General features: G+C 46.9%; 1 protein-coding gene across 2 annotated transcripts in view; it reads right to left on the minus strand.

The window, feature by feature from the left end:
• LOC147892453 (Zincin-like metalloproteases family protein) overlaps positions 1 to 24,819 on the minus strand; it is a 159,135-nt gene that overhangs the window by 133,097 nt on the left and 1,219 nt on the right. For both annotated transcript variants that reach the window (XR_015542351.1, XM_087387413.1), the window contains exon 4: positions 12,153 to 12,207. Coding sequence is in view for 1 of the 2 variants with exons in the window: in XM_087387413.1 (XP_087243539.1) it covers positions 12,153 to 12,207 (55 nt within the window). In the remaining variant the exon portion in view is untranslated. The remainder of the gene's footprint in view (positions 1 to 12,152; positions 12,208 to 24,819) is intronic.

Raw genomic sequence — 24,819 nt, forward strand, 5'->3', positions numbered from 1 at the left:
ACCGAGTTTCTATCGACACTCCAGAGATGAAGGGTAGACTCAACTGTGACAAAGGCTTAGCACTACAGGAGAAGACTAATCAAAAAGTAGTCCACATTCCCTTCATTCATCCACACCTTAGAGTCAGTAGCTAAGAAGCACTTTCTCTACCATGTCCTGGGCCAAGAGTAGATAAGAAGTGTTTATCGACTCTTCCGCCCATCTGAGTCCAAAATGTTTGGACATACTCTTGCTACAGCAAGAGTATGTCATTTTGGACATACTCTTGCTGTTGATGAGCCCTTGCTACAGCAAAGCGCTCTTGAACCCAAGCATGTGCAAGCCACTTCTGCTCTTCCCCTTGTAGGGCTGCTAAATGCTATCGTCAAAGGCCAACCTTCCATCTGAAAATCTCATGCCTCTTGGTACCACTAATACAGGTATAAAAATCAATTATACCAAAGACGACTGCCGCCACATGTTGGTACCACTAACACAATGATAAAAATCACTAATACCAAAGAGGACTGCCGCCACATGTGAATGAAGGCACATGGCATGGAATGGAAAGGAAAATGAAAAGACTAACGTGAAGAGACAAGTGCAAAATAATGATAACCAAAGTACTCACTTGATAGAATAGCTTAATGTTGACTAATGTGACAAGACTAGACAAGTACAACACATAGTGTGTGACACTAGACTCTAAAAATCCATAGTGTATATGGGATAACTCCCAATATGACACGTGGCATGTCTAGGACTCACTAGACTATTTTACACTCACCTAGACTTCATGTTCCAACATCCCCCCATGAAGGAAAGGTGAGGGACTACTGAAATGGAACCAAGAACACATGACAATGATGGACTGCTAATCTGTGCACCCCATGTAGCTCAGAGGCTCATATCATAGCATGGCTACTTGACCACTCATAGGTCTAGGGAATACAACATCCTGAAACTCAGCCAGGCCTGATAAGGAGACCCATCAAAGCCAATAGAAAGGCTCCCACAATACATCCCCTTCTGACTCCATAACAGAATGGTGGGGAGTCAGACATGAAAAAGCAGGAAAGATTACAACATTTTAGGAGAACAATCCAAGGTTGTGAACCTTTATTGACTCAAGCACACAAGACTCATTATTACAAGCATTTTTTGGGGACTAAGAGTATCCAAGCGCACACAGAATAGATCTCAAACAAAAGTCCCGATCATCAGGTACATAGACCTCTAAATGGAGAGAGAGATCTCTAATGTCGGCAATGAGAGCATGAGTCGGTGTCAAAGCATCATCTTCTTCTTCGTCTTCACTTGTTGCAGCCCCAACCAAGTTGGCATGATCCTTGTTTTGTTGCTTAGCAAGCTTCTTGAAGCAGTGATCCTGAGTATGACCAAGCTTCCCACAGTGATTGCATTTGAAAGGCTTGAATTTGCCTTTGCCCTTGGAGTACAATGCATTGGAGTCCGAAGTGTCTGCATACCGTCTTTCATGATCAACGAGCATAGCAACCATATCATGATAACCCATTTGTGTCACACGCAATGCTCATATGATCTCCCGGTACTTAGGAATTTCTGTAGCATTATTTTTTATAAAAAAAATGAATGTTGTGTGGTTGAACAGAATGCTATGTGGTTGCAGGAATCCCATTTCTACAGTGTGCAATGCAATTCTTACAGCCAACAACATTTTAATTTGCATGATTCCACACACGTCTATAGCTATTGGTAATTCGTTGTATATTAAAGCGTAGCCAGGCTCCGATACCAGAACATATATGATTTTCCGCTTGATGCGTATGGGCATCTTATTGATAAAACATTGCACAAGGAAATTGAATGCCAAAAAAATAAGAGGAGTGTTGTCATGTGCACGAATTGGTATCTGACGTGTACTAGGTACACAGAACTAGCTCAGGTTAGCCTGGGGAGGCTTAGAGCTAGGCACGCTTGATTCTCGGGTTGAGTGGCAAGGGTACGAACTATTTATAGGTCTTCGCTATTTTTGGCGCCGGGGCCCAAGTCTATAAAAGAGGCCCAGGGGGTTCAGTTCTTAGGGGTGCAGTTGGGAGCAAGTCTCGTTCCCAGGTGCTAGGTCTGATCCTGGATTGAGTCGCGGACGCGCGCCTGCATCTTAGCGTAGCCCAAGGCCCAGTGACAGATCCAGGGCTTCACAGCGCCACCTGGTGGTATGGGACACCAGGCTGGTTTGGATCTGATTGGGAGTTCATGCCGGTAGCTCAACTCGTGGCTCGGAGGGGACATCTTCTGATTCGGGATCACATCCCGTAGATGTCACAGTTGGGTGGTGAGCAGCCTGCTCAGTTCTGATGTTGTGTGTGGTTGTTTTGCAGATCAGGGGTTTCAGGAGTGATGGGACGTGTCAGTTGGTATCAGAGCCAACTCCTGAGGTAGGAACTTCTAGTGCGAGAATTTTGACGGATTTCTCTTCCAGGTATGCCCTAAAATTCGAAATTTCCTGCTGCGTTTTTGCTGGCTACCTGGGGTAGAAGGGGTGAACAGATAACTGGAAAAGCAAGAAGAATAGGAGTGAGAGAGAATCGAAATTTCTGAAGGCCTCGGAGAGAAGTTTAGAGGGAGGAGAAAGAGAGCAGAAAAGTAGGAGAGATGTGCAGGAAATAGACAACAAGGGAGGAAGGGATGCAGAGCCTAGGAAGGGGCGGAGTAGACGAGGCAGAAGAGGCTAGACAGCCTGTGTAATAGGCTGTCCACAGCCAGCGCAATAGGCTGTCCACAGCCTGCGCAACAGGCTGCGAACAGCCTGCGCCTAGGGCTGCGTGCAGCCTGCGCAGGAGGGAGGTGCTTTTTTCGAAAAAGCACCCCTCCAAGCTGGAGGGGCTTGGCCTTTTTTGGAAGCTCAGCTTCCAAATAAGGCAGCCCTGCACCCTATATAGGTGGGGGCTGGGTGCTAGGCTACCCACAAGCAGCTTCGAGTTACGAGCCCTTACCTAGATATCCGTGCCCAGCCAGCCTCGTCCGTACGGCCTGCGTCAGCATCGCCCTGCTTCCGATCAGCCTCTCACATCTGCCCTTGCCTGCGTCAGCCCTGCACGGTTCTCGAAGCCTCTGCAACAGTCCGTACAGCTTCTGCAACAGCCGTACAGCCTGTACGGACTGTTTCGCCAGCTCCTGTACCTGCTGCTGCATCGAACAGCGACTGCGCCAGTACCTGCAGCCACCGTACGGCCTGCGTCAGCAGCCGTACAGGCCACGTCAGCCGCCGTACCAGCCACGCCCGCAACAGTACGGCCTGCGTCAGCAGACCGTACAGCTACTACTGCAGTCTGCGCATCCGGCTTGCGGGTTCGGGGAGGCTCCGTGACTCTGGGTCTTCCGATTCGCCAGATTTCAGCATCTCCTTCCGTCAGCTTCATTCGGGACGGTTTTCCTCTGCTCCATCCTCCTCTGTGCTTCGTTTCAGTCAGTTATTTCTCTCCGTTGGTAATCAAATCAGTTTTCAGCCATGTCTGATGCTCCAAATCCCGAGTTCACTATGGGAGAGCAGGACTTAGATTACACTCCAGTGGGAGAGGATGATCAGGGTCTCTATGACGACCTTATAACTAAGAAAGCCTTCAGTGAGTTTACGACTGCTCTTGATGGTAAATTTGAGCAGGTCAATGCTAATCAATCGGGGTTGACACAGCAACTCCAGGGGATACAAGCAACTCTGACTCTTCTGGCTAGCACTGTACAGGCACTCACGCATGTGGATGCCATGGCTTCAGTGCTAGGCCCGAATATCACTCCGGATCCTTTTCCAGGTGACCAAAAATCAAGAACAAAGGAGGTAGTTGACACTTGGTTGCACAAGTGGCAAGTACACTTCCAATTTCACCCCTATCCAGATGAGAAAAAGATCCAGCTTGCAGCAGGGTTTATGTCGGGTAAAGCCTTGCTTTGGTGGAAAGAACTCCAACCTAAGCCTGATACTTGGACAGATTTTGAGGGCATCTTCAGGAAGGAGTTCCTGAAGAAGGAAGATGACTACGATATCGTCGGCAAGCTCAAGGCCCTCGATATGTCAAAATTGAATTTGACCTTTGAAGTTTATCTTCAAAGATTTAGGGATTTGCAAACCAGGGCCACTAAAATGGATCCAGTAACCTTGTTAGGTTTTTTCGTGGATGGTTTGCCAGACTCCTATAAGTTGCAGATTAAGAACAACAAGTGCACAACGTTGCAGGAGGCCATGACATATGCACGCATATATGATGATACCATGGCCGGTACCAAGGCAACCACAGTTACCGAAACGTGTGGAAAGAACAAACGCAAGTTCTTTCAGCATGCAACTGGTATTGGGGAGACGAAGTCTACGGACAACGCCTCCAGGAAAAGCTTAACTCCTGCGAAGAATGGTAAGGCCCGTTTCCTTCGCACTCTCAGGCTCAAGAAAGAAGGCCGGTGTTTTTATTGCGAGGAGCGGGGCCACACAAAGAATGAGTGTCCTAAGCGGAAGAACCAAAAATTGGTGCTAGGACCGAAGCTCCAGGCGGGTCCACGTACCGCAGCCAAGGGAGCCAACCAAGTCACGATGACAGGTATTTCAGTGAATGTCATTACCTGCCCCCTTTCTTGTAATTGTACCTTTAATACTTCGTTGTTTGGTTCCCATGATCTTTTCCGAGTTTATGGAGAAGTTAGGGACCAACAGGTTCACATTCTCTTTGATCCGGGCAGCTCTCACAATTTTGTTAATTACAAATTTGTGCAGAAGATGGGGCTGTCCACAGTACCTAGCGACCACACCTACGAGGTGCAGCTTCCAGCTGGGAAGCAGTTTTGGGATCGCAAGGTTGAAGCACTTCCCATCCGGATTCAGGCCTACAAGAGAGCTCTTACATGTTATGTTATGCATCTGGAGCATGTAGACTTGTTGATCGGGATAGAGTGGTTTAAAACCCACAATATTCAGATCGGATGGACGGAGCATACGCTTTCTTTTGTAGATAAGGACACCCAATTTTGTATTCAGTGTGATAAGATTCCCCCTTCTCAGGGGCCTATTGTATCTGCGATGCAGCTTCGGAATATATTCTATCAGTGTGTTTTGATTCCACTTTCTTCATTTGTTGTTTCGGTCATTAACAAAAATGAATTAAGTGTGTTTGAACACCGAGAATTGAGAATGTTGTTAGATAATTTTAAAGACGTATTCCCAGCTCAACTGCCAGAAGGTTTACCTCCAGAACGGGCAGTAGATCATCGCATAGACTTAGTCCCAGGGGCTCAACCTATCAGTGTACCACCTTATAGGATGAGCCAGGTAGAGGAGGATGAGTTAGCTATCCAGCTTCAGGATTACCTGAATATGGGCTATATCCGCCCAAGTAAATCACCCTGGGGTGCACCTGTCCTCTTAAGAAAGAAGAAAGATTCTTCCTGGAGAATGTGTATAGATTATAAACGATTAAATAAAGTTACAATTAAGAACCGCTATCCTTTACCTCGTTCTGATGATTTGATAGACCGTTTGGCCGGAGCGAAGTATTTCACTAAGATTGATTTGCATACGGGTTATCACCAAATCCGTATCTATGCTAAACACATAGATAGGACCGCATTCCGGACTAGGTATGGTCATTACGAGTTCCTCGTATTACCTTTTGGTTTGACCAATGCTCCTGCTACTTTTCAGCAGATGATGAACGATTTGTTCAGGGATTTTCTGGGCAAATTTGTTGTAGTGTTCTTAGATGATATTTTGGTATATAGTAAAACGCTTGAGGATCATATAGGACACCTTCGGGTTGTCTTACTTGTTCTAAGACAGCATAAGCTTTATGCCAAGATGAGTAAATGTGACTTCTTTATGAAAGAGATCATTTACTTAGGACACAAGATTTCTTCTGAAGGTATTAGCATTGATCTGGATCGTATCCAGAAGGTTTTAGAATGGCCTATCCCTCAGACTGTGAAACAACTTCGTTCTTTCCTAGGATTTACGGAATTTCTTCGGAAGTCAGTGCGTGATTATTCACATATCACGGCACCTTTGACCAACATATTGAAAGGTCGTGGACGCAGGTCTACCCAGCCAATCTCTTGGAATGATGCAATGAACAAGGCTTTTGAGACCTTGAAGTTTTCTATCAAGGAAGCACCCGTTCTTGCATTACCCGATCCTACCCGGCCTTATGTTTTAGAGGCCGATGCGAGTGATTATGCGATTGGGGCAGCTCTATTCCAAGAGGGCAGACCTGTAGCTTTTGAGAGTAAGAAGCTAGACGACACTCAGTATCGTTGGCCCACACTCGAGAAGGAACTTTATGCTGTAGTGTATGCTCTCAAGGTTTGGAGACACTACTTGTATGGTTCAAAGTTCCTTGTATTGACTGATCACCAGTCAATTAAGTATGTGTGTGATGGATCAGAATTGAGGGGAAGGAAAGCTAGATGGGCAGAGTTAATGCAGGATTTTGATTTCAAAATACGTTATCGTAAGGGTTCGTTGAATAGTGTGGCGGATGCCTTAAGTCGAGTTAAGTTTGTAAATGCTTTGTCATTTACGGAAATATCCTCAGACCTATTTCAATCCTTGAGAGGGCTATACGCAACTGATAGTCATTTCAGTTCTTATTGGCAGAGAGTCCAGGATGGGAGCTCCATGGTTGACCAGGACTCAGGTATTGTGCCACCTAGGATACAGGCGGTGGGAGGTCAGTGGATGATTAGGAACGGCTTGCTGTTCCGAAATGAAAAGATTTGTGTGCCTGATGTTCTGGACCTTAAATCCAAGATTCTCTGGGAGTGTCACGATGCTCCTAGTGCGGGACATCCAGGTATACATAGGACTCTGTCTCTTGTGAAGCATACCTTTTATTGGCCTAAGATGCGTGCATTTATAGAGAACTATGTAGTAGGTTGCCGGGTTTGTCAGGTTACTAAGGCTGAACGCCTTAGAAGCGTGGGCTTATTACAGCCATTACAGATTCCAGGTAATAAATGGGAAAGTATTTCCATAAATTTTATTACTGGTTTACCTCGAACGCGCAAGGGTCATGACTCTATTTGGGTCATAGTCGACCGTTTGACAAAAATGGCTAGATTCTTACCTACAAGAACAACTATTTCAGCTGTTCAGTTGGCTCACGAGTTTGTGGACCACTTGTTCAAGCTGTATGGTTTGCCATCTGACATAGTCAGTGACAGGGACTCAAAGTTTACAAGTAACTTCTGGACACTTGTATTTGAGAAGTTGGAAACTACTATAAGTATGAGTTCCTCGGATCATGCACAATCCGATGGCAGTACAGAAAAGGTCAACCAGTTGGTTGAAGACATGCTTCGGGCATATGTATCTAAGAGACAGTCTTCATGGGAAAATTATCTACCCATGATTGAATTTGCTTACAACAGTGCAAAGCATTCTAGTACAGGTTATAGTCCTTTTATGCTTATGTACGGGTTTCAACCTAAGTCACCAGTTATGGTAGGATTAAAAGGGATTCAAAATGATGCTGCTAAGAACTTCTTGCAAGACATGCAGGAAATGTTGCAGTTTGCCAAGGAGTCTATTAGAAGTGCCCAAGATCGGGAAAGATTTTATGCTAATAGACATCGTTCACCAAGAGAGTTCTCTGAAGGAACGATGGTATATTTGAGAATTCCTAAGGAATCCAAGAGCCTAAGTACTGGTTTGGTTCCGAAATTATCCCCCAGATACTGTGGTCCTTTCAAGGTCATTGAAAGAATTGGACCAGTTGCATATCGACTAGAATTGCCTCCTGATGTTAAAGTACATCCAGTCTTTCATGTCAGTAGACTGAAAGAAGTATTGGGTGCAGATGATCAACTTGTTTCTCCTCATGAGATTATAGAAGTTACAGATTTGACTTTTATTCCTCACGAACCTGAATCTATTCTTGAATTTCGTGACAGACAGATTCGAAATCATACTATCACGGAATACAAGATTAAGTGGAAGGATCGTGTTGAGGAGGATGCAACATGGGAGACATTACAAAACCTCCAAAGAACATTTCCAGATTTCTTAGCGAACTCAGGAGTGAGTTCTTAGAGGAGGGGGAGTATGTCATGTGCACGGATTGGTATCTGACGTGTACTAAGTACACAGAACTAGCTCATGTTAGCCTGGGGAGGCTTAGAGCTAGGCAGGCTTGATTCTCGGGTTGAGTGGCAAGGGTACGAACTATTTATAGGTCTTCGCTATTTTTGGCGCCGGGGCCCGAGTCTATAAAAGAGGGCCAGGGGGTTCAGTTCTTAGGGGTGCAGTTGGGAGCAAGTCTCGTTCCCAGGTGCTAGGTCTGATCCTGGATTGAGTCGCGGACGCGCGCCTGCATCTTAGCGTAGCCCAAGGCCCAGTGACAGATCCAGGGCTTCACAGCGCCACCTGGTGGTATGGGACACCAGGCTGGTTTGGATCTGATTGGGAGTTCATGCCGGTAGCTCAGCTCGTGGCTCGGAGGGGACATCTTCTGATTCGGGATCACATCCCGTAGATGTCACGGTTGGGTGGTGAGCAGCCTGCTCAGTTCTGATGTTGTGTGTGGTTGTTTTGCAGATTAGGGGTTTCAGGAGTGATGGGACGTGTCAAGTGTATATTAATTCATAGCCCAAAAAGTGCTTGTATATACATATAGCACGAAGCTGCTCGAGAGGAGCACAGCAACTTGGTCATCTTCCCCTATAGGGGCCTTCAGACTAGCAAGCTAAGTGACAAGGGATTCCATATGATCCAAGTTGGCAAGAAGAGAGTCTTCATGCTTCATTTGCAGCTTGAAGAATTCCTGTCTTAGGAATACCTTTGAATTGATGACTTTGTTGCCAAACGATCCTTCAAACTTAGCCCATAATTCATGAGCAGTGGAATCAAAAACAAAATGATGAATAACTTCATCACCCAACCCCAAACCAATGAGAGAAAGAGCTTTGTCATTTAAATTCTCCCAGTGTGCAATTTCCTTTTCATCTGATGGTGGCTTTTTATCCTTGCCATCTGATGGAAGTTCTTACCAGAAAACTTCTCGAACGAAATGGTAGTTGATTTGGAAGACTCCATGGCTGGAAAAAGTGCGGGTACAGCAGACTTACAAATACAGGAGCAGCAAACTCATGAAGGTGGAGATCAAGATAGTGACAGCAAGATGGAAACTATCATCCCGTGAGCTCAAAGCCTAGATCTCTGCCCAAAACCACCTGCAGTCCATAGCTCAGCCCAAGAATATGCAGATCCGCCATCAAAGAGAGGAGTAGGCAGCTCGCACAGCAGCCACAGGCCAGCAGGGGCAATTCGTACAGTAGCCACACAGCTCACGAACAGTAAACCACAGCTTGATCAGCCCATAGTCGACAGCAGCTCACGAGTGAAGCAATGTAGGAGGTAGCAACATAAGGAGAATGGCGGGCTGGAGCAGAGATTGATGATGATAACTTGAGGGCACGAATTTGAGGCTGAAGCTGGGCGATGCAAACCCAAGCACCTCTAGCTGGAATAGTGAGCAGAAAGTCTGAGGCTCTTCAAATAGACCACGATCGGGTAATAACCTCCACGATGTCTTCTAGCAATCCACGAACAGATCTGAATATTGCGGGCTGAGAAAGAGGGCAACAATGAAGAGGATGGAAGAAGATAAGGGTGAAGAGGATAGGCAGATTTGCGGGCTGAGAAAGAGGGCAACGATGAAGAGGATGGACAGCTCCACGTTGAGGCTCGAGGAAGGAGAGGAGTGGGCAGCCTTCCAAGGAGGAGGAGGGAGAGTAGCTTCATTGGCCTCCCTCACCTCAACCTCTTGGAAAGGCAAGGAGAGACAGGGCTAGGAGCTAGGCTCTGATACCACATGAAGGCACATGGCATGGAATGGAAAGGAAAATGAAAAGACTAACGTGAAGAGACAAGTGCAAAATAATGATAACCAAAGTACTCACTTTATAGAATAGCTTGATGTTGATTAATGTGACAAGACTAGACAAGTACAACACATATAGTGTGACACTAGACTCTAGAAAGCCATAGTGTATATGGGATAGCTCCCAATATGACACGTGGCATATACCTAGATGAATCCAGGAACATTCCCAAACTCATCCTCTAAAAACACAACATAGTGCAGTTTCAATCTCATGATAGTCACTCACAAGGTTGAAAACCATAAACTCCATCATGCATAGCAGGGACTAGCTACTATGACATCCCCACTGACGTCATCAGCGCCCAACAGTGGGTGTAGACCATAGTATAAAAATATGCTCTCACACATACAAATCCACACACCCACACATACTTGAGCATCCATTTATACAAAGTCTTCGTACTGAGTTTCTGTCGGCACTCCGGAGGTGAAGGGCAGACTCAGCCATGATGAAGGCTAGCACTAAAGGAGAAGGCTAATCAAAAGGTAGTCCAAACCATGTCTAGGACTCACTAGACTAAAAACACTCACCTAGACTTCATGTTCCAATAGTGAAGTAGAAGGTACCCTCGTCTTGCATATGAGAAACCCAAATATGTAACGTCCCCTCTTTAAGACATACAAAGCATCCAAAATCCTGATACAGGTAGAATAGGCTCTCAAATGAGGCTCAGAAACCAGCAAAATCAAGTGTAAACCCTTTGGGAAACGCAAACAGAGCCACCTCTATCTAATGCCCAATCGTCAACATAAAATCTGTCAATCCATGCATGGATGGGCATCTCATGTCTCCTATTCAACCACGAAAATAGGAGCCAGTGAGACTGAGTGTGAAAAGCATCATCTGTCTCAGAATCTATGCCGCTGAACTAAAAAAGAAAAGCATCCCAAACTGCTTTCCCCAGAAAGTGGATGCCATCTTCCCTTCCCCCTTTCTTATCGAAGGCAACTCCACCATGTTAAAGTCACCTCCAATAATCCATGAATCTGCAATTGGGACCCCATAAAAGTAGTTTCTTCCATAGATGGGTGCGGCACAAACTCTGCCAAGTCTTCACAACCACCACAAGGGAGAAAGAGTCGTGGTAGACCTGAGGCAGACCGGAAAACCTGATAAAGAGTGATGTGACTTGTCTATCCTCCTTCACTAGATCAAAGCCTATTGATAAAGGTCAGAAAAATCTTTCTGGAGCCAAGGGGCTAACCTCAAGCACTGTGCTTGCGACTCCAAAAGAACTTTAAAAATCATTGTCCCAATAAACGAACATCTGATAGGTGGGGTGCGAGGTCTGAAAGCAAGGCAATAAACATCCAGTCCCTAGACCGAAGCCTGGAGAGGTGGGACCCATGGATGCATCAAGGGATAGGGACAAAAGGGGAGGGGCAAGGGAGAGTCAACAGTGGGGAGGAAGGGAAAGGGAAGAGAGAGGCAGCAGTGGGGAGGAAGGGGGAGGGGAGAGAGGCAAAACCGGAGAAGGAAATGAAGAAGGGAGATAAAGGGGGAGAAGCAAGGGGGTCGCAGTAACAAGGGAGGGAGAGGGAGGGGGGGAGAGAGCAGCGGAGAGAGAGGGGCGGGGGAGGGCCAGCCGAAGGGAGAGGTGAGGGAGAGAAACGAAGGGGTAGGGAGGGAGGTGTGGGGGAGAGAGAGAGAGAGAGAGAGAGAGAGAGAGAGAGTTTTTTACTTCGTAGGAACAATCCCAAGACGCACACAGTAGGCGTATCCGAAGTCGACCACAAGGATCGAACACACACACACGACGACATGAACCAGAGCCTCAACCACCAAGACCCACGCGGGTTTTACAAAACTTGATGGGGAAGGATGGCTTATACACGGTGAGAGAGAGAGTTTTTTACTTCGTAGGAACAATCCCAAGACGCACACAGTAGGCGTATTTGAAGTCGATCACAAGGATCGAACACACACACACAACGACATGAAGCAGGTGCAAGAGGGAGGGAGAGACTGGGGAGGGGGGGAGGAAGGGTAGGTGAAATAGGCGGCAAAAGGAAGGAGAAGATAGCAACAAGAGGGATAGGGGGACAATTATATACTTTTATCTAATGAATTTTGATACATACAAAGCAAAAGTTGTAGACTTTTGCCTAATGAATCTTGATAAATACAATGTCAACTACAACCCAAGAAACCACTTGTTAGAACTTAGGCATATGTTTTACACACTTCAAGAATGTAAACTCATCACATTTCCAAAAATCCAACCCCTTAAATCCATTACAGAATTTATATAGATCATAGGAGATACTCACATGAAGGTATTCATACATTCTCATGGAAGCCCGGCTTGCCTCTTGTACAAATTCCCTACACAACAAATAAAAGCTTACTTACATATAAGCTATCACCAAACTTGCTTGCATAAGTACCCAAAGAAACATAATTGGCCTTTGAAAACATTACACGCTAACAAATTTGGAGAACATCAAACACATCTTCCAAGATATGCATTCATAAAACTATTAGAGTTGAAAATTTTAGAAAATGGTAAGAATAAATAGAAAGCTGTACTAAAGAAGGAAGAAGGAAGAAAAACAAAGAAATAAGAGAGAAAGAAAGAAAGTTAATTGATGTCTTCGAAAGAATGTAGAATCACAAGACTGAAGAAAAACCGATGCATATGAGAGGAAAATGAGATTTTCGTCATGGCCCATGGGCCAACCGATCAGCTAATTATTTGAGTGACGGAACCAACATATGATGTATTTGTCTTCCCGAGTCAAATAGTGAAGAGATATCCATGGTCCTCATGTGTGTCAACCCAAGGGCGAGTCTATCGTGTCATGCCGTGCTCTCTAGATCATGGCTGCATCGTGCCCCTTGCTGCTTGTGGCTCGAGTCACCAAAGAAGGAGCATGTGATCGCACTTGGCTGGACTCTGACGGACCCTCCTCGTGTCACCTCAGCACCAAAAGGAGTCAGTCTCTATGTCACTAGGCATCAAGGAGGACAGTTGCCATGCGTCACGGATCAAGATGGGCCTCAAAACGTAGCCAGTGAGATGATACTCGAAATAGCATACTTGAGATCCTCAAGGCATCCAAGGGATATAGCCAAGGGGAACCATACAACCCTCCTCTGAGATCTACAAGCAGTGATCTCTATAGAGGAGGAAAAGGAGGGCACAAAATAGAACCAATCACCCTAAGCAAGTAAGGCAACACTTACGTCTTGACACTTACCAAGCATAAGCCACCCCGCTAAGTTCCATAAGAAACACCTTCGTGAAAATACACAACAATGCAACTACAAGGTTGGAAGCAATAATGCTTGTTGCAAAAGTTCATCATTCATCCGACTTAGCAACACTAAATTGATTTCCAACATACCTAAATGCTTCTTTTGAATCTCAACAAAGCAGTATGCAACATCACAAGCATAAATTAGTTTCTCGACAAGGCGGCCCAAATAGACAATAAAATCCAGACCAGCTATACTAAGTTTCTAGACTTAAAATACTATCAGGGGCATGCAAATAGCCTAGTCCTAGTGTGGCTTTAAATCAACCCATGTTTTCTACATCAACCTAGGGTTCCCTAGAATTCAAGAAAAAGATATTGTCAAACTAAGCTTCTCTAATGATGTTTCATCTTTATGCGTAAATCCACTAATGTAATAAAGTAATTAAATGGATAAGAAAGATTGTTGTTTTATAATTTTATTTGAAAAGAGATGCTCTAAATTTTGCTTCGAAAGAGCATGCATCATAAGACTAGCATAAATTTAATCTTTAAAATTCAGCGCTTTTTTAAAACTAATGTAAGAAAGAAAAGAAACAAAGGGGGAGAGAGAGAGAGAGAGAGAGAGAGAGAGAAAGAAAGAAAGAAAGAAAGAAAGTTTATTAAAGTCTTCGGGAGACCGTGAAGGTCTATGAGACTAAAGATAACTGACACAATGTGCATAACGGTGGGGGTCTCAAAACGGGCCAGCCAACCGTTTCTACAAAAAAGAGGTTATGAAGGACAGTGTGTCTAGTCCTGATACAAAAAATATGTGTCTACCTCCAGATGATACAAAAAAGAAGGGGGGCACCAAAAATGGGGCAGAGGGGGGAGATACAATATATATGTGCAGGTGGTGATCGTCAAAGACCAATCATAGAGGGGCCGTCAAATGGGAGGCCGGAAAAAACCCTGCGATAGATGATTGGCCTCTGACATCACGCGGCCTAGTCGAGCTCGGTCGTCGGGGGCGGCGGGTGGCCCTGTGGATGAGAGCAACGGTAACCCCGATGGGGCGAGCAGAGAGCAGAGACGAGATGTCATGGACCCGGATGTGTGAGCCTGTCCGCTGGCGCAGCTGTCGTGGCTCTGGCTCTGGCTCTCGCTCACATCCGCGTCGTCGGCTAGACTGAGGAGAGGTATCCTGTGACTGGAAGAAATCAGTGATGGGCCGCTGGGTGTCCTCACGCTGTGTGTGCTGCGCGTGTCGCCGTGCTCGGAGAGAGGTATCTCGATGGCGAGTCATCTCATGTAAGAAAGCGACTAGGCATCGCTGATCCGGGAACTGCAGCATGTGTGAGAGGGGGCCGAATCCGTCGCGGAAGAGGCAGTGGTACCAGCCTCGAATGGCATAATAGATAGGACATCTGAAAGCAAAGTACTCCTCCGACTCGATCTCCTGCAAGTCGCAAAGTGGGCAAAGGCGGCCCTCTCATGGAATACCCTCTGCGCGTCCGCTCTCGATCCGTAATCGGTGTGACGAAACCCTAAACTGACCGAGGGAGATCTGGAGCGCATGTGGTAGATGAAGCTGTGTGTAACCCGGAGGTGTGATGAAGCCCTCCTGTGAGATCTGGAGGCACTGTCGCCGGTAGAAGTCGAGCTTCATAGGAAGCTTGGAGTGAAGAAACCATGTCCGCCAGGTGTGGAGCTGGAGCAGATCCGCTCGAATGAGCCGGTTGACCTCCTGGTCAATGGGGGAGAGGGGAGATGGTGGAGCATCGAGGCTATACTGAAAAGGAGGCAACCGGTCTAAGTCGAGGCCCAGTCAGGTGAACCAACTGGAAAGACGACTATACCAGCATCACTGGTCCCCATTAACGGATAAGGCCATAGAGGAGGATAGGGCTAGCCAAGGTAGGCGGAGGCGACCGTCGGCGGAGGAGCTGAGATCCCTGACTCTGTGTAGATAAGTGATAGCCTGGAAAGCCGCATCAAGCTGTAGGGGTGAGGCGTCGAACTCTGCTAGAATGATCTGGTGTGGTACCGATGGTTTGCTACGGATCATCCGAGCAAACATCAGTATCTGTAGGCGCTCGACTCGAGCCCACTCTGTGTCTGAAAGGTCGGCTCCCCACCACGGGCTACCGTACATGCCTGCTGGGCGGACCAAAGAATCAAAAAGGAGAGACTTGGTCCGCGGGTCCTAGAAGTGGGAGTGGTAGCACTGTCGCTCCAGCCTGACAAGAGCGGCGTAGCCCCGACTGATCCTGGCCTGTATGGCCGGGCGCATCGTGAAGATCGGGCCTAAGAAGACAACGCACAAGTATGTGTAAGAGTCAACTATCTCAACAGGGTCGCCGGCGAAGAGGAACTGCTCTCGGTGCATAGCGGGTCTGGAAGTGTTGAAGATCATCACCTTGGTTTTCCCAAGGTTGACCTTCAAGTCATGTGTATCACAGAAGACCTGAAGTCCATCCAGGTGTTGCTGAAGACCAGTAGCAGAAGAGGATAGTAGTACTACATCGTATGCGTATAGGAGAATCTGAATGACAGCCTCCGCAAGAGAGCAGCCTGCACCTCCGAGTGTCCTGATGGTGGTCTCGAGCTCGTCGATGTAGAGGCCAAATAGAGTCGGTGACAAGGGACATCCTTGTTTGACTCCGATAGTGCTCGTGATCTCTGGGGTCCAGCTGGTGCCAATCCTGACTTGGCCCGTCACCCGCTCGTAGAGAGCTACTACTGCCCAAATAACCTCCGAGTCGTAGCCTAACTCCTGCAGGCGTCTGACGAGTCGGGCGCGGGAAACGGTGTCGAATGCCTTGCGAAAATCCACAAAGCAACAATATACTCTCTGTCTCTTGTGTATGGCCTCCTCAATGATCCCTCTAAGTGTAAAAATGTGATCGTAAGTCGAGTGATCCGCCCTGAAGCCGGCCTGCCCGGATGCCCTGAGCCCCTGTACCTCTGCGCGAGCACTAACCTCGCCATCTAACACTGATGCATAGATCTTGGACATAACATGTCCAATCATGATGGTCCTGTAATTCCCTGGATCCATGGGATCTCCTGCTTTGTGGATGGTTGTGATAGTGTTCAGGGTCCAGGCTCTGGGGAACCCGTGGCAGACAGCTTCATTGAACAGCGTTGCCAGGATGGGGGCTAGAGTTTTGATGCCATAGGCAACAAACTCTGTGCATAGGCCCTCATGATCCTTAGCTCGGCCGTTGTGAAGCTTAAGCGCTGCGTGGGTGACTCCCTGGGTTGTGAAGAGGGTGCAAGAAGTGGGGCGGGGGGTGGCTGAGAGGTCGGGAGGAGGCTGATCAGGGATATCATAGAGTGTACGTGCGTAGGAGTGCCAGAGGAAAGTGTCTATGAGGGGGGAGGGAGATCGGCGTTCTAGGAATTTCCTCCAAAAATCCTTGGAGTTGCTACTAAACAGAATGTTCAGTAGCGTATCCTCATTCTGGCGCAGGAAGGCTAGCTTCTTGCGACGGACTAGTCGACGATAATCCCTGGTGAGATGTGGGTTGGCCCTAGCGTTTCGCTGGGTCATGAGTCGGAGTGTGCGGCGTAATGCTTTACACTCGTCATCATACCAGCTATTGCAAGGGGTGGAGCCAGCGAGTGGAGGGCGGGTGAACCAAGTAGTGGAAGGACAAATGTGGCGGGCTGCATTGTGAAGGGAGTGGGTGATAAGGGTGGCTCGGTGATCTAGAGAGGGTATGGTGTCTATGTGTCTGAGGAGGGAGGCTAGGTGGGCTGAGTAATCAGGTGAGAGGTTATGATCAAAGTGTATATCATGATAGGTAGTGTAGTACGGGGTGTGGCTGGGAGGGGCTCGGGGCGCAAGGATATCAAAGAACAGATAAGTGTGGTCGGCTCCTGGGGGTAAGGGTGTAGTGCGGAAGTCAGTGATCTGTGGGGCTAAAGCAGGAGATCCCAGAATGTAGTCGACGACACTAGCTCCTCCGCCATGTGGGAAACATGTGAAACCAGAGGAGGCAGGCCACTGGTCTAGTCCATTGTAGATGACCAAATCATGTATACGTCCAAGGTCCAAAAGAGCCTGCCCATACGCCCAAGGTCCAAAAGACCAAATCAGCCGAGGAGCGGGGGAAGCCCGAGTCCTCTGTGTCCATCTCAGGTAATAGGACCGAATCTGAGTGGAAGTCCAGGAGTGATGTCTGATGCACACCTGTCCTTGCGTTGAAATCCCCAACTAGGAGGACCTCTCCGCGTCTGGAGAACTCCACAATGTCTGAGTAGAGATCTAGATAGGGGGATACCCCCGTATCCTCAAGTAGCATTCGTGCGAAATGTGACGTCTCAGGAGGAAAGTAGCAAACTGCAATAAAGAGGTCGCGTGTGGAGGGGCGTCAAAATCGGAGCCATAGGTAACGGGCATGGACATCCCGTCTAACCACGGATATCAAGCTCGTGAGCGCTGAACGAAGGAGTACTGCAACTCCGCCTGATCCTCGGACCCCCCTAGTATATCTGGTCTCCTCACGGAATACTGACTCCCAGGTATAGCCATTGACCGAGGGGAGAGGGCGCTCGGGGCTCTGATGTGTCTCTGTATAGAAAACAATGTCGCGTCCAGTGTATGACTCTGAGAAGTTCCCAGGGTCAGACCATAGGGTACCATTACAGTTCCATATGGTGCATGCCCAGGGTACTGTGTGCTGAGTCTGAATCTCATAGACCATGTCTCCCTATTTGGGGGGGGAGTCTGCTACCGTGTCTGGAGTACCTGGTGGGGCTCGGCGGTGGGGGCCAACTAATAGGCGGCCATCTCGGACGACAGCCCACTTCCCCTCCTGACGGGCTACATCTCGCTGCTGAAGCAGGGTGCGCCGCTCTTCCACCTGCATAGATGTGAGATCCTCATCCATGCAGATAGTAGGGTGGTCCCGTAGTGTAGCACGCTACCTGAGTGCTGCAAGTCGAGCCTAACTATCCCTAAATCGGATGATGAGTGGCTGTGGGCACGTGGGGTCCCGTCCTGTGCGCCATGCATGCTCGATCCCATGCTCGGCGAGGCCGAGGGTAGAGGTCACGAAAGCAGTCGCGTCCGCTAAGGGGGTGAGTGAATCTGCGCGGGGGATACCTCGTACTCGGATGTTGAGAGCCTTACTGGCCCTCTGTTCCTACTCGGCGATGGTGGCTGAGACTGCTGCTTTGGGTGCCCGTCTCGCAACGTCCACCCATCTAGTAGTCTCCGCAATAGCAGTCTGGATGGTAGCGATCCACTCCTCCACCTCTGGTGTAGTACGCGGGGCCGCTGTGACTGTAGTAGTGAGAGAGACAACCTCCTGACGGAGGTGAGTGATCTCCTGGCGATGCTCTGAATAAGCTGATCTTGTGCTACGGTATGATCCCGTAGTCGATGAAGCTCCGTAAAGATGTAATCTATCGTCTCAGGTGGGACCCGGGGGGGTGCAAACTGGGACATGGCGTATGGCTGAGGGGGCGTGGGAGAGAGAGAGTATGAAAGACCGAAGGGCCTATGAGACTAGGAAAAAAACAGATACACTGAAAGTTAAAGGGTGGGGCCACTAAAAATGGGCACAGTGCCCAAGGCTAGTGTCTGAGACGAGCGCAAGAGTACCTTCCAACTCATTTGCAAGACACATCGAAACACCCATTTTCCCATCCAAATGCAATTCTCATGATAGAGGCTGGAATATGCATGGCCGAGGTGGTGTACCACCTCGACCGCCATGGGCAGTTGATTCATAATCAGCTTCATCCAGATGTTACCGGGGGATCCATTGACATTCTTTGTATTCCAGAACACAAACTGGATGACAGAGATTGCTCAACGTCAGGTAAACTACTTTCAAGTCATACTTTTAGGTCTCTTGCTTTGGGCACTACTAGGGAAACATGCATTTCAGTTTCGAAATCCTTTCTTCCCCTTGTGGTTGGATATGGTATCATTACACCCTCTAGAGCACAGTAGATCATTTTGTTGATTAGGAGAGATAAAATTGGTCTCCTCAACCTATATGCCCCCAACAATGGAGGGGATCGTGTCCTTTTCTAGAAGGACATACTTTTCTCTTGGGCTCCCATTGCAAACTCATAGATTATTGGATGGGAATGTAGCATGGTGTTATCTTCAAGTAAAAAGGGGGGAAGAGAAGGTGGCATTCACTCTATTGGAGAGAGCAGCTTGGCATGCCTTCTTGTTCCAGTCAACAACAGAGATGCTTGGCCAGATCATGCCTTTTAGACTCTGCCTCAGTCATTCATGTTCTTGTGGTCAAACAAGAGGGCTGCAAATGTGTATCCATGCGCGGATTGACAGATTTTATGTTGATGATTGGGCATTATACAGAGGTGGCTTGGTATACATTGTACCACGGGTTCCCACCTTAGATTACTTTCCAGTAGTTCTGATGATTTTATAGCCTCATGCGAGGCACCGCCCTGCCAATATCGAGATCCCAGATGCCTTGTATGCAGAGAACAGCTTCACAGAGGATGTTTTGCAAATTTGCTACCCCATTTACAAGGTGGAGTGTCATCTCCTTCATATGTGGTAGGAGCTCTCTCTGGTGTTAGTGATTTTTATTGTACTATTGCTAGCACTAGGAGACACAAGATTCTCATACAGGAGATGGACCTCATACGGCAGTTTGCAACCCTGTACGGAAACAGTAGAACAGGCCTACAATGCTTGGTTTCAAGAGCACCTTGTTGCAGCAAGGACTCAACAGGAGGTTTTGTTAGCCCAAAGAGCAAAGTATGCCTAACATGCACAGGAGTCATTTTAAATTCTGATGGGAGGAGGAGCAAGAAACAAATCTTCTCTACTGTTGGCCCAAGACATGGTAGACAAAGTGTTTCTCAGCTTATTGAATCTAACTGAGTTTTGATAGACATATCCTGATGACATCTTCTGTATGGCCATAGATTTTTATGCCTCCCTTCTTTAACCAATCCTAATACACCTACCAAAGATGATGCTAGACACAGAGTTTCGCAAGGTATTCCAACATTGGTGAAACCAGACATGAGAATATCACTTGATGCACCTTTCACCAATCTGACATTTAGGACTGCGCTTCTCGCCCTTTCCAAGGGCAAATGATTGAGGACCACCTCAAGCGTCAGCCTTGCAGGGCATTTAGGACTCTAATATAATGCCTAACACAGAGGATCTCATTCATCTTATTCCAAAGGGAGGTTGCAAAAATTTGATCTCCCATTAGAGGCCCGTCACTCTTTTAAACCTTTTATTAGATTTTGGCCAAAGCTATCAATCTGTGTTTGCAGCCCATTCTTCCAAATCTCATTCATGACATGCAGACACGCTTTGTGCATGGCGGAAGCATTTTTTATAATATCTTCTGATTTTGAACATCGGGCAATACAGAGCAGCTAACGGCTTGTCATTCTACTCCTAGGTTTCGATAAAGTTCATGACAGAGTAAATTGGGGTTTTTTGGAGGGTACCCTTCTACACTTTGGATGTTACAGATGCTTGGATCAGAGAGGTTTCCCCTACAGATCGGCCCATAGCTAGGTGCTTATCAAAGGAGAGAGGGAAGAAAGGTTTCAAATTTCTAGATCAGGTTGCCATGAATGCCCTCTTGCCCCTCTTGTATTTATTCTTGGCTAAAGCAATGAGCATAATTTTTAGATCTCAGGCAAACATTATTGGCCGATAAAGAATTTTCTATGGAGTGGACTAGATGGTTCAACAGACACTCGGGCTAGGGTGGCTTGGGAGACCTTGATCCTCTCCATGCAAGAAGGAGGCCTCAATATAATATATCCATACTTACAAAGCAGAGCCTTATTATGCAAGGTGGTAGTCAAAGGGTATTTGAACCTTGAAAGAATTTTCTCATTCGATGCATACACTCTTGTTCTCCTTCCACATGTGGAGATTGGATGGATAGTACCACATACCATGTGGATCTTTACTTGAGCCCATCTCAGGGCTCCCTCCTCCCCTTTTATGACTGCTATCCTGAAACCTTAGACAAGCTTCAAGGGTACTCTTTGGAGAGTTCCCCCTTCTTCTCGAGAAGAGATGGATAGGCAGCCTGTCATGTGGAATGACAATATACTAGATGATCATGGCAGATCACTTGGTCTCTTTCATCATATGCTTTTGGTCTAGATCGAAGAGGAATCCCACTTCCTCAATGGGTTCTTGAAAGGATTTCAATAAACCTTTCATACGATCCTAAACTCCAACTAATAAGTCACCTCAAAGAAAGTACACATGGAACCTTGCCTTGGGGCCTCTACAAAATTATGAATCCCACTTACGACATAGGACTACAACGATCAGGCAAGAATGCGTTGGTCTTTAACATTCATTCTAGGGGCAAGTTGTCCAAGTCTACGGATGATTTCCTTATGAATATTGCATTCAGCCTGTCAAGATTGCAGTCTTTTATGACTTCAAGATGGTATCTAGATCCTAACCCAGATCACATTGCTAGCCTTTACAGATCGGTCTCCAATCGGGTTATCATTAGCGGCAGGATGGGGGAGAGATTCACACTTGAGCGCTCGGTACGTCAGGGCTGTCCATTAGCGCCTTACCTCTTCCTATTTTTTGCGGAGGCCATGACACACTTCCTTCGAGCTCGCACCACTGGTCTTCACGGGATGCATCTCCCTATTCGAGAGGATGCCGAGCTGTTGGACTCCGAGTATGCAGATGACACAGCCCTATACGTGCAAGATGATGTCGAGTCACTGGAGCGTGTGAGACTGTCCCTAGAGATGTTTTGCCTTGCGGCTGGAGCGAAAATCAACTGGCATAAGTCGGAAGGTTGTTTTTTGATGGAAGAATCAGCACTCTGCTCCAGCCTCTTCTTTTTGCCTGTTCAAAAACTTATATACTATGAATTCTATATGCTGACATATGCAATCAGTGAATGCATTGCATATCACCAGATAATTCCTTCATGACATCTCATCACTCACCTGGTGATTGCTGTGGTCTAATTATAGTAGCAGAAAAGTCCAGCTTCCTCTTGAAAGGTGGGGCCTGGGAGCCAGCTGTTCCAAAACAAAAGTAGTCTACTGTTGCTTTGTAGACTTTAAGAAAGCATTTGACATAGTTCCACGCAAAAAAGCTATGGGAAAGACTGGAAAAGCTCGAAGTCCCTCAGGAGATCAGAGAAGCCACATACAGGTTATATGAGAGAGTATTAGCTGAATTAGCACAACCACTTGTAGATGGCGCATACTCTGAAGGAAAGTCATCATAAGCAATGACATAGCAGTCAAGCAAAGCTGCCCCCTCTTACCAACTCTCTTTGGTCTGTTCATCGATGAATTGGAAGAGTGGATGAGAATACACAGTGGCGAAGGTGTCCAGATTGCAGGCTATGCCCTCTTATTGCTTATTTACATAGATTATGGGTGCATGAGGGATTTGGCTCTATGGAGGTGTCCCATAAAATATTTGCACCGGAACTAGGGAGTGGGAATGGATTGATGCAGGGCACAAGAGAAGAACCTACCCTTCGTTAAGTCAATAATACCTAAAAGCCCTTAGAGGCTGGAAGTCACCAAAGCGCTTCATTGGGAAGATTTTTAGATTTCTGCTGACTTGAAGAATCCTTTCGAAAGAGACTCTAATAATCCCTCAACAATAGAAAAATCACTCTTTCTTTGGGCATTCTTTTGATGGAGGGATTGCAGTGAACCAGTGGAAGTCCATGTTTGAGGTAGATTCGTTGCCTTTCTTCTAAGGAGTCCATTCAGCATTGCTTATGGGATTGCAGACACGCGAGGGCAATCTAAAAGGGGGATTGCTAGTTTATTGAGCACCTTTATTCCTAATCCCTTCTTCATGACTTCGGGCTCGGTAGCTTGGCTCTCTCTTGGGCATCATATGTTTTATGAGACATGACTCTTCTTGGGTCTCTCTGTTCGACAACATTTGGTTGTGTTATGCTCTCTAGATGGCGATTCTGGTTCTCCTTACAGACCTGCACATGACTTTGTTGATACTTTCTATGAGATTCTTGCGAGCATATCAACATGGCATATTTGGAGATCCAAATGCATAGAGGCCTTGGATGGTTCCCAATCCCCCTGTGCACACATTGGCCAATATTTGGGCATATGTTGTACACATTGGCAGCCGTTTGGGAGAGTCTTCCTAGGAAGCTTCTACCGAAGGATTGTTTTCCTCAGGGAGTGGAGTGGCTCCCTATTCTTCTCAAAGTCCTCTACAAGATTGGGGTGACACTTCTAGCCTAAACCTTGGATTTTTTCTAGCTCCCTTACACGAGAATGATTTTGCTCTTCTAGGGTGTTTTTTTCTCATGCCTTGCATGATGTACTTCTCCCATGAACTTTGCTCTTGGAGTTTCTTTCATACTTAATAGAAGTCCTTTCTTTTTTCTTTTCTTTTTTGGGGGGGAAGATCCCTATCCTCCTATCTTATTCCTGTGATTATTACTTTGGTGGGCCGAGAGGGAGGAACAAAGAGAGCGAGAGAAAGAAAGAAATAAAGTTTATTAAAGTCTTCGAAAGACCGATGGGTCTATGAGACTGTGAAAAAGCCTGGTACAAACGAGTTGTGGTGGTGGAGCTACTAAACGAGCATCCACACTAATGCAAAATGCAAAAAATGCAGAATGGTAGTACTAAGTCCTAAGTACAACATAGTCATGTCGCTGGTCGACTACATATCAATCTCATCATCATCAGGACATCAGGGTGGATGAGACAATGGGGGCATGAAATCAGTGATGGAGTGTTGTCTGCCACTCACAGGTGCAGCCCTGGCATGTCTCTTGATCATAGCTCTGCGTTTAACCAGGGCTACCGTGACCCCTGTCGGTCGGGCTCCGACTCTAAACAAGGAGGGGATGTCCCCAAGTGTGATCTGTGTGTCAACCCTCTGTCTGAGCTATCGGATCACTGGCTCCAGGTCACGAGGCCTCGTCGAAGGTCCTGGCTGAAAAAACTCCGTAATAGAGCTCTGAGAGGGATCAGCCAAGGAAAAACTCTGCTCTTGTCTCCGTGCTCGAAGTATCCTTTCGCAGTGTCTGAATACCTCATGAATGAAACCTGCCAAACATCGCTAGTCTGGATAGGAGAGGAATCAAGCCAAAATCCCATAGCTATCTCTGAAGAGGCAATAGAAACGCCCTCAGATCTCATAGTAAACAAGACACCTAAAGATGAAGTGCTCCTCTGTCTCAATCTCCTGCATATCACATAATGTGCATATGTGCCTCTCCTTGGGTGGTCACTCTGCTCTGTCGCTCTCGATACGAAGTCTATGTGAAGAGACACGGAACTACCCAATAGAGATCCTCAGTGAGTAAGTAGATCTGTGTGTATCCTGGGGATACATGAAGCCCTCCTATGTGATATATAAGTAGTGATCTTTGTAGAAGCTAAGCTTCACTAGAAGTTCACTCGGTCCCAACCAGGTCCAAAATGTGTATAGCTGTAAGAGATCCTCACGGATAACCTGGTTGACCTCGTGTGATAGGAGAAGAGAAAACGTAGCATCCATGTTGTACTGGAGGGAGGTAGTCTATCCATGTGGAGCCCCAATCGCTCAACCCATCTCTCTGTGCTACACCCAAAGGTGTAATCCCGATTCCCCATACTCCCTGACTCGGTACAGATACGTGATGACCTGAAATGCAGCACCTAGCTGTAATGGGGCTGACCCAAACTCAGCCTGAATGATCTAGTGAGGAATGGATGGCTTACCACGAATCATCCGTGATAACAACAAGAGAGAGAGAAGAGA

The sequence above is a fragment of the Dipteris shenzhenensis genome, chromosome 16 (assembly GCF_047967505.1).
Source record: "Dipteris shenzhenensis isolate YYH24624 ecotype China chromosome 16, Dip_SZ_1.0, whole genome shotgun sequence".
NCBI classification, from domain to species: Eukaryota; Viridiplantae; Streptophyta; class Polypodiopsida; order Gleicheniales; family Dipteridaceae; genus Dipteris; species Dipteris shenzhenensis.